This window comes from Podarcis liolepis (genome assembly GCF_965112155.1).
Source record: "Podarcis liolepis genome assembly, chromosome: 13".
NCBI lineage: Eukaryota > Metazoa > Chordata > Lepidosauria > Squamata > Lacertidae > Podarcis > Podarcis liolepis.
The window spans coordinates 13,802,246-13,811,783 of record NC_139573.1 but is presented as its reverse complement, the minus strand read 5'-3'; the positions used below and the strand labels follow the sequence as shown (position 1 = coordinate 13,811,783).

The following is a 9,538-nucleotide window of genomic DNA, read 5'->3' as shown; positions in this document are numbered from 1 at the left end:
CCAAAGCACAACTAAGTGCAGTACAGCCATCTTCCCAGAAAAACTCTTCACAAATTCTAGAGGTCAAGACACGCAGGCTTTAGCAACTAATCCACACCTAATGACCCACCTAAGTGGTACTCAGAATATCACTCAAGAAATCACTCAAGATATCCCTCAAGTAATTAAGGAACAAAAGAAGAAAAGAACACTAGCCTGGGAACTTCCCCTCTGCCCAGAACTTTTGAGGCAGTACACCACACCCCTCTACAGTATTTATAGGAACTCAAACACTGAGATCCCGCTCTGTTCCAGTAACAAGAAGCCGAAAGCACCAGCCTGAAGATGACGAGTGAGACCTCGTCGAAACGTCGCCTAGACACCCCAACTTTTACACGGGAAGACACCCGAGGACACCAAAACCTGCATTCCTGTACCCGTGAAAATCTACGAAAACATATATATATATATATATATATATGCAGGTTTTGGTGTCTTCGGGTGTCTTCCCGTGTAAGAGTTGGGCTGTCTAGGCGACGTTTCGACGAGGTCTCACTCGTCATCTTCAGGCTGGTGCTTTCGGCTTCTTGTTACTGGAACAGAGCAGGATCTCAGTGTTTGAGTTCCTATAAATACTGTTGAGGGGTGTGGTGTATAGCCTCCAACGTTCTGGGCAGAGAGGAAGTTACCAGGTTAGTGTGCCTTTTCTTCTTTTGTTCCTTAATTACTTGAGGGATATCTTGAGTGATTTCTTGAGTGATATTCTGAGTACCACTTAGGTGGGTCATTAGGTGGGTCACAACATGAACAAGCGTGACGACACGTCCCGCCTGCCAGACATCTGGAAATTAGCCCTCCCCACAAAAACCGACACCAGAACCAGAGGCACACAGAACGCCATCACCAATCAACCACACCAGACCCAAACCCAGACCCTCTCCACAGATAAATTACAGACACCATCCAGTAGCCAAACCATAGTGGCACCTCCGGATGCTGCACCCCCCTGCAATCCCTACACAGATCTGGCTGGCACAGGGCACAAAACCACAGCTCGCCCCTATACACGAAGCCAAGCCAGAGCACAACTAAGTGCAGTACAGCCATCTTCTCAGAAAAACTCTTCACAAGCTCAAGAGGTCAAGACACGAAAGCTTTAGCAACTAATCCACACCTAATGACCCACCTAAGTGGTACTCAGAATATCACTCAAGAAATCACTCAAGATATCCCTCAAGTAATTAAGGAACAAAAGAAGAAAAGGCACACTAACCTGGTAACTTCCTCTCTGCCCAGAACGTTGGAGGCTATACACCACACCCCTCAACAGTATTTATAGGAACTCAAACACTGAGATCCTGCTCTGTTCCAGTAACAAGAAGCCGAAAGCACCAGCCTGAAGATGACGAGTGAGACCTCGTCGAAACGTCGCCTAGACACCCCAACTCTTACACGGGAAGACACCCGAAGACACCAAAACCTGCATTCCTGTACCCGTGAAAATCTACGAAAGCATATATATATATATATATATAAAATCATTGACCCAGTAGATTTGTTCATTCTTACATGTAGATGTTTCAAAGGGGAGGGGGAAAAGAAAAGAAAAGATAAAGACTAGCCTTCCTACCACTGAGTTGTCCCTCCTTTTAAAACCATTGCTTATTTATCTCTACCACCAGCCGCCCAAAAAGGAAAGGAAAGATGTTGAACCCAAGGGTCTGTATCCACATGAAACTCCAGGAAGGGAGGCTCTTTCCCTCAGTCCCTTGTGACAATTTCTTTCTATGGGACGTGATTGGGATCAGAATACCCCTTCTGTCACAATTCCGGATGACCATGGAACCTCTCCCATAGCACACTGTATCCATTTGGTTTGCTTCAACACGTCCATGCTTAGGAAGCTGAGTCCAGAAAAACAGCAATTATGTGCAGAGGTTCCCCAGTGCTTCAGTATGCCAGAGGGAGGCAATCAGTGTTTCAGCGGATACTAATGACATTGTTATGGAGGTACTCATTCCCATGAACCAATTAGATATGTGTCAGATGCATCAAAGCTGTGATATGTGAACAGGCTCACTTTTTCTTCCCTCCATGTTCCAGTATAAGACACATAGGACAGCGAGCACACAAACACAACATTTATGAGATATCTTCAGGGTGATGGTTCAATGTTTTGAATGCGATGGAGGCAAAGAATCAGTCAAAGGAGACTGAGGTAAGAATGAAAGAGAGGTGGGTCTGCATGGGTGCAGTGCCAAAACTGGTGGGCGGGGGTCGCATGAAGGTAAGAATCTGATTTACTATAATAAACATATTCACTTGCTGTTCCAGGGATCTTTGTCTGATACCAGTTCACAGTTCATATTTCATGAATTTGCTGCTTCTTCATTCTGGTTTAGAAAGCTTTGTAATTGTTTTCATATCATATGATGGAGAAACAGGAATGTCTCTTGGCTCATCCATACTGTTGTTTAATATGGATATTAAGAACTTCCATTAATTCTCCATTGTCCATATGATGTCCTCCTCTACACTGCTGCCTTCCCAAACTCTTTCCCTCCCTTAATCCAGATTTTCTCATACCTTCTTATGTTTGGAGTATTCTGGTATAAGAAAATCTGGTTTGAGGGAGGGGAAGCGTGTGGGAAAGCACCAATTTGGAATAGAGTGACATGGACTATGGAGAATTAACGGAAGTACAGGAAGAGTACTATTGAGAGCCAGTGTGGTGTAGTGGTTAAGAGCAGTGGACTCGTAATCTGGTGAACTGGGTTCGATTCCCTGCTCCTCCACATGCAGCTGCTGGGTGATCTTGGAGTAGTTACACGTCTCTGAAGTCTCTCAGCCTCACTCACCTCACAGGGTATTTGTTGTGGGGGAGGAAGGGAAATGAGATTGCAAATCCAAACTCCTCCTCCTCCTCCTCCTCCTCTTCTTCTTTTCACATTAAATGACTGTATGGATGAGCTCTTCACATGGTAAAGCTGGTGGGGAGAAAGTGTTGCAGCAGTTGGGGCAAAAAGGGGTTTAGAGGCAAGTGGAGGGGCAGGAGAGAGAGAAAAAAAGCAGTTTTCTGACATCTACAAAAGCAACCAGGAGCAATCACTGAAGGTTTGCTTTTTTGCAGAGCGGGAATCTAAAAGAAAACAAAACAATGAGTGTAGAGTGGTTACCACTCATTGTTTTCCTCCAACTGCACCCAATCCAATAGGTTGGAGTCTTAGAAAGGTCTACTCAGAAGGAAGCCCTATCTAGGACTCACGCACACTTCTGCTTGGTCTACCATTTCCCCCCAGGAAAACCAGCAGTTTACCACTGAATGGGATCAAATGTCAATCAGGATTTCTATGGATTGACGTTTGCTCTGATTTAGTGCTAAAGAGTGGGTTTTCCAAGGGAAAGAACCTGGGCAAAGGCAAAACTGCTAGGACTCATGCCCCAAAAGCACGAGACAAGCTTTCTAGGCACAGGACCAGCAGAAGTGTGAATGAGCCCTTTAGTTCAGTAGGTCTCACTAAGAGCGTTGCAGCTCCAAAGTAAGCACCACTTAATGCAGAGGAACATGCATAGTTGGACTCCTAAGCACATTTAGAAAAGGTGCAGACCACACTTTTAAAACACATCCAATGCATATTTCAAGCACATACCTCTATTGTGTAATAAAGAATCCAGAAAGGGGCTGTTTCTGAAGAGTAATAATATATAGGTTCTGTTCTGTTTAGAGTATAACCAGTGAATTGAAGACGTTTCCTATGAACATAACTCTGCATGCATAAACCTGACTTACTGTAAGTCTGAATCCAACACTACGATCCAAAACACACATTGGGGGAGGAAAATGAATTATTCTGTTAACACCGCTCCCTTAAAGGGCAAACCTGCTTAGCCTATAGTCAAACAGGCAAATGATACATGCTCTTGAAATGCAAAGGTGTTTTTGTTCTGTAATTCCAGATGGAGTTGGCCAATGGAACTGATGTCACAGAATTCATTTTGCTGGGATTTGCAGGAGGGCAAAAGAAACATTTGTCGTTGCTCCTTTTTTTGACTGTTCTTTATGTGGTCACCTTGGCTGAGAACATAATCATTATCACACTGGTGGTTCTAGACACCCACTTGTCACGAATTCCCATGTATTTCTTTCTGAGCAACTTCTCCTGGCTGGAGATGTGCTACGTATCCACCACTGTACCCCGCATGCTCTTTGATCTGGTGACCCGTCATGGGAAAATTTCCTTCCAGGCTTGTTTTCTCCAGTTCTACATCTTTTTCTCTCTTGGTGGAATGGAAGGTTTCTTTCTCTCAACTATGGCTTTCGATCGGTACTTGGCAATATGCCACCCACTACGTTACCCACAAATTATGTCCCAAAGTGCCTGCAATACCTTTGTGGCTGCTTGTTGGATTGTTGGCTTTCTGTGGTTTATTATACCAGTGAGTTTGATCTCCAAGTTGTCCTTCTGTGGACCAAATGTCATTGACCATTTGTTGTGTGATCCTGGGCCACTTCTGTCTCTGGCCTGCCCACCACTAGGAAACGTTCCTTTCATCCATCAGATTTTTGTGAAAACGGTGGTTTTCATCAACTTATCCTGCATCGTGCTGTCCTATAGCATTGTGATTTTCACGCTGATGAAAACTGCTAACCAAGGCAGTTGTAGGAAGGCTTTTTCCACAGTATCATTTCACCTAGTAGTGGTGACTATTTTCTATGGTTCTGTAGCAGGTGTATACTTAGCTGATCTAGGTGGAGAAAGCCACTCAGAAAGCCAAGTCAGAAAGGCAGCAGCACTCTTTTACACTGCCATCACACCTTTCCTTAACCCCCTGGTCTACTGTCTGAGGAATGATCAGATGAAAGAGGCAGCAAGGAAGTTGTTCAAGAGAATGAAGAAATGATGGTGAACTGGAGAACACTGATGGTGTGAAGATGTTGGGAGAAGAAAATGAAGTGGAAGACCCACCCAGTCACCCAAAGAGATAAAACTCATATTCTATTTTTTGCTTTTCAACAATTGTATTGATTAGTTACTTAAAAAGTGCAACGTAGCAAAAAAAATAAAAAATAAACAAATAATCCAATATGTAAACCATCATGCATCACAGGCTGGAAGGACAAAAGTACAAAGATACAACACTGCTTCAAGGGGATGATAAAGAATTAATTCATACAAAGATTTCCTTTTCAAATAATAAAGATTTAGAAAAATAAAAGTTTTCTCCAACTGTGAATTCTATTATTTTTAAGACTAAATGTTCTATATAGCCTTAAATGAACCAGCCATTTGCATATACTAATGGCACTGAGTGACCGTGTGCTTCAGTATTTGTATAAAAATATAATCATGCCCCCCACTAAGTCAAACTCTGCCTTTTAGATACTTTTAGTTCAAGAAAGGCAATTTGACAAACCCTTGAATATCAACAATCCAAATGATTAAGATTAAAGGTCTTCCAGGATTTGACAATAGAGCCCTGGACTGCTGTTAAGGGATAATAAGTGTGTTCTTTATTTTTGACATCTCATTCTGTTACCACATACAGATACAAAAGTGCCAGGTGAAATTATTGAGTAACTGTTTGGTTGTCAAAGAGCTCTCAGTGAATATCTTATTCCAAAATTCAGCCTCCTTTGAGCAGTCCCACCACATGTACTTATATGTACCAACTATGTGGAAGGGCCCCCACCCCAAAAATGTCCCTAGTTAAGCCATGAGAATCAGTAACTTAACGTTAACAATAACAACATGTAAAATATTAGGTGCCTGTTCCATAGCAAGTCAAAGCAGGGATTTCAGATTTTCTTCCTCTGTTCTGAACTATGATGCACACCTGTTGCCTGTTCTTTCTGAAAACAGCTAAAAAGAAAATAATATAAATGAATGAACAGACATCAATGCATAAAATGTCTGTCAAATGCAGACTTCTCTTGTGATGCTCTTTTCAGAATATCTTATTATACAGAAACCCTTCATTCTTGATGTTAGTCAGCAGGAACCTTGGTATCTCTTGCCACCCAAGAGAACTTAACCATGCAATTAATTAATTTTATATATATATATATATATATATATATATATATATATATATATATGCAGGTTTTGGTGTCTTCGGGTGTCTTCCCGTGTAAGAGTTGGGGTGTCTAGGCGACGTTTCGACGAGGTCTCACTCGTCATCTTCAGGCTGGTGCTTTCGGCTTCTTGTTACTGGAACAGAGTAGGATCTCAGTGTTTGAGTTCCTATAAATACTGTTGAGGGGGTGTGGTGTATAGCCTCCAACGTTCTGGGCAGAGAGGAGGTTCCCAGGTTGGTGTGCCTTTTCTTCTTTTGTTCCTTAATTACTTGAGGGATATCTTGAGTGATTTCTTGAGTGATATTCTGAGTACCACTTAGGTGGGTCATTAGGTGTGGATTAGTTGCTAAAGCTTTCGTGTCTTGACCTCTTGAGCTTGTGAAGAGTTTTTCTGAGAAGATGGCTGTACTGCACTTAGTTGTGCTCTGGCTTGGCTTCGTGTATAGGGGCGAGCTGTGGTTTTGTGCCCTGTGCCAGCCAGATCTGTGTAGGGATTGCAGGGGGGTGCAGCATCCGGAGGTGCCACTATGGTTTGGTTACTGGATGGTGTCTGTAATTTATCTGTGGAGAGGGTCTGGGTTTGGGTCTGGTGTGGTTGATCAACCACACCAGACCCAAACCCAGACCCTCTCCACAGATAAATTACAGACACCATCCAGTAACCAAACCATAGTGGCACCTCCGGATGCTGCACCCCCCTGCAATCCCTACACAGATCTGGCTGGCACAGGGCACAAAACCACAGCTCGCCCCTATACACGAAGCCAAGCCAGAGCACAACTAAGTGCAGTACAGCCATCTTCTCAGAAAAACTCTTCACAAGCTCAAGAGGTCAAGACACGAAAGCTTTAGCAACTAATCCACACCTAATGACCCACCTAAGTGGTACTCAGAATATCACTCAAGAAATCACTCAAGATATCCCTCAAGTAATTAAGGAACAAAAGAAGAAAAGGCACACCAACCTGGGAACCTCCTCTCTGCCCAGAACGTTGGAGGCTATACACCACACCCCCTCAACAGTATTTATAGGAACTCAAACACTGAGATCCTACTCTGTTCCAGTAACAAGAAGCCGAAAGCACCAGCCTGAAGATGACGAGTGAGACCTCGTCGAAACGTCGCCTAGACACCCCAACTCTTACACGGGAAGACACCCGAAGACACCAAAACCTGCATTCCTGTACCCGTGAAAATCTACGAAAGCAAATATATATATATATATATATATATATATATATATATATATATGAATAAATGAATAAATGAATGAATGAATAACATGTCCACTTTTAAGACAAATGCAAACTTTTTCTGTGGTACTCTTTTCTTATGAATATCTCATTATACAGAAGGCCTTTTTTATGTGAATCAGTAGATGCCTCAATATCTCTTGCTATCCGGGGAGACAAAATGTCTGCAATGTCTCACAGAAATTGTAATTCTGAATAGGTGATTATCTCACTTATAATTATCTAATTAATTGTGATTACATGCTACTACTTCTTCCGGTCTCAAGGCAGCTGTAGTAACCAAGACGAAAACTACAAGATACAAGGATTCAATAACTATCCCCCATCCAATTTGGTCTGAGGGCTTTGTAAATCAGATCATGGGCATTTTAAAAGGCATAGTCTGAGCCACACATCATCCTGTGTGGGGCCATTCAAATCAGGCTGTGGGACTCAGCACAGAACCCAGTTAGGTATAATGTGGAGGCAACAGAATGGGTGTAGAGAAGGAATTCTTTCACAGAAGCTACTGCCACTGGCAGTCCTGTTCTTTTTGCCTCTGGTGGCATACAAGATGCCTGACATCAAATGCAGTGTCAGCAACTCTCTTCCTATTCTCCACAAGTTCTACCAACCAGGAGACTACATCATTGCCAGCATTATAGCTCAGATATATAGATTTTCCATTCCAATCTCTTTCAGAAAACCGCCTTCTAATGACATCTTTGAAGGCACTGTGTAAGGCTTTGCTGTTTTTCTTTTTTAAAAAGTTCCTTTATAATGTGATATATCTGTCCTAGCTATGCCACATTACCCCTCAGCATTTTGATGACCCTACTGTTTTCTGCTTAGGAGCGTTAAGTATTTAAGAATTTCCAGGTTGTAGTGAAGGAACTGTGAGAGAGCTGTGACTGGGGTTGAGGATTAATTTTTAAATTTTGGTCCTTTTTATTTTTGAGCAACTATGTTTACTGCTTTCTCTGGATTGTTACTTTAATATGGTCATATTTTCTGAGAAAGTATTGATAAGTGGAAATTGCTGTCATTCAAAGGTAGAGCATCATGGTACACAGGAGGTCACTTTTTCAATGCCTGGCATCTTGAGATAGGGTAGGGAAAGTTTCTTTAATAGAAACGTCAGATATCCACAGACAGCCAATGTAAACAATATGTCAGCTTCTTGGTTTCCTAAGTTGTATTTCATTTCATTTGATTTCTATCAGATCCCATTTTGAACAGCAACTCTACGGGTCATAGTCAACTAAAGCAATTGAAATCAAGAAAATTGGGTTACTTTTTTCAGTTTATGTAATAAAAGTCCTCCAACACCTGGAAATTTCAAAGATCCAGACCCAGAATACTGTATCAGCATTTTGCAGGTGAAAACAAAATATAAAAGTACAGATGCATGTGACAATATTTCATAATGCTTATCTAGATCAGAACCATTATACTATAATGTATTCAGTAATAATGCATTTAACTGAAGAGAAGCATATGTCACATTCTGAAAAAAATCCACTATCACAGTGCAAGTAACTCTAATTACAGGATGATGACCCAGATCTATCAGCATAGTCTGGCCTTGATATTTGCTTTAAAAGAGATCAATGAAAATCCCCAGATTTTACCTAACATCACCTTGGGCTTTCATATCTATAATAGCTACTTTGACACAAGATGGACCTATCAAGCATCATTGGAACTTTTCTCTACACTGGACAGATTCACCCCCAACTACAAATGTGATAGTCAGAACAATCTAGGAGCAGTCATTGGGGGACCTATCTCTGAAGTCTGTCTCTACATGGCAGATACCCTGTGCATCTATAAAATTCCTCAGGTATGCAGACAGTAGGAAAGATAAACAAACCATTTGCTCATCTGTTTACTTATAAAGGTTTTCCTTTTAACAGTTGTATTTGCAAGTGAGGCTTCCAGAAGTAAGACTAGATGAAAAGTCCTACTGAATCAGGCCAGAAACCTACCTAGCCATGAATTCTTTATTCAAAGAGGCCAACAAAATACCTTGAGGAAGTCCACAAGCAGGACATGAGTGCAACATCACTGTCCACATTCGGCGGTTCGTATCCCCGCGGCAGGGTGAGCTCCCGTCTTTCGGCCCCAGCTCCTGTCCACCTAGTAGTTCAAAAGCACTCTTAAGTGCAAGTAGATAAATAGGTACCGCTTTATAGCGGGAAGGTAAACGGCGTTTCCGTGTGTTGCTCTGGTGCAGGCTCGCCAGAGCAGT

The 9,538-nt window shown here is 42.1% G+C and overlaps 1 protein-coding gene across 1 annotated transcript; it reads left to right on the top strand.

The window, feature by feature from the left end:
- Window positions 1–3,936: 3,936 nt before the first annotated feature.
- Window positions 3,937–4,881, top strand: LOC310692491 (olfactory receptor 11G2-like; the record flags this gene model as incomplete). The annotated part of the gene is made up of 1 exon (XM_083473437.1): window positions 3,937–4,881. One exon carries the CDS (start codon window positions 3,937–3,939, stop codon window positions 4,879–4,881), a length of 945 nt encoding a protein of 314 aa, XP_083329563.1.
- Between the last annotated feature and the right edge of the window lie 4,657 nt (window positions 4,882–9,538).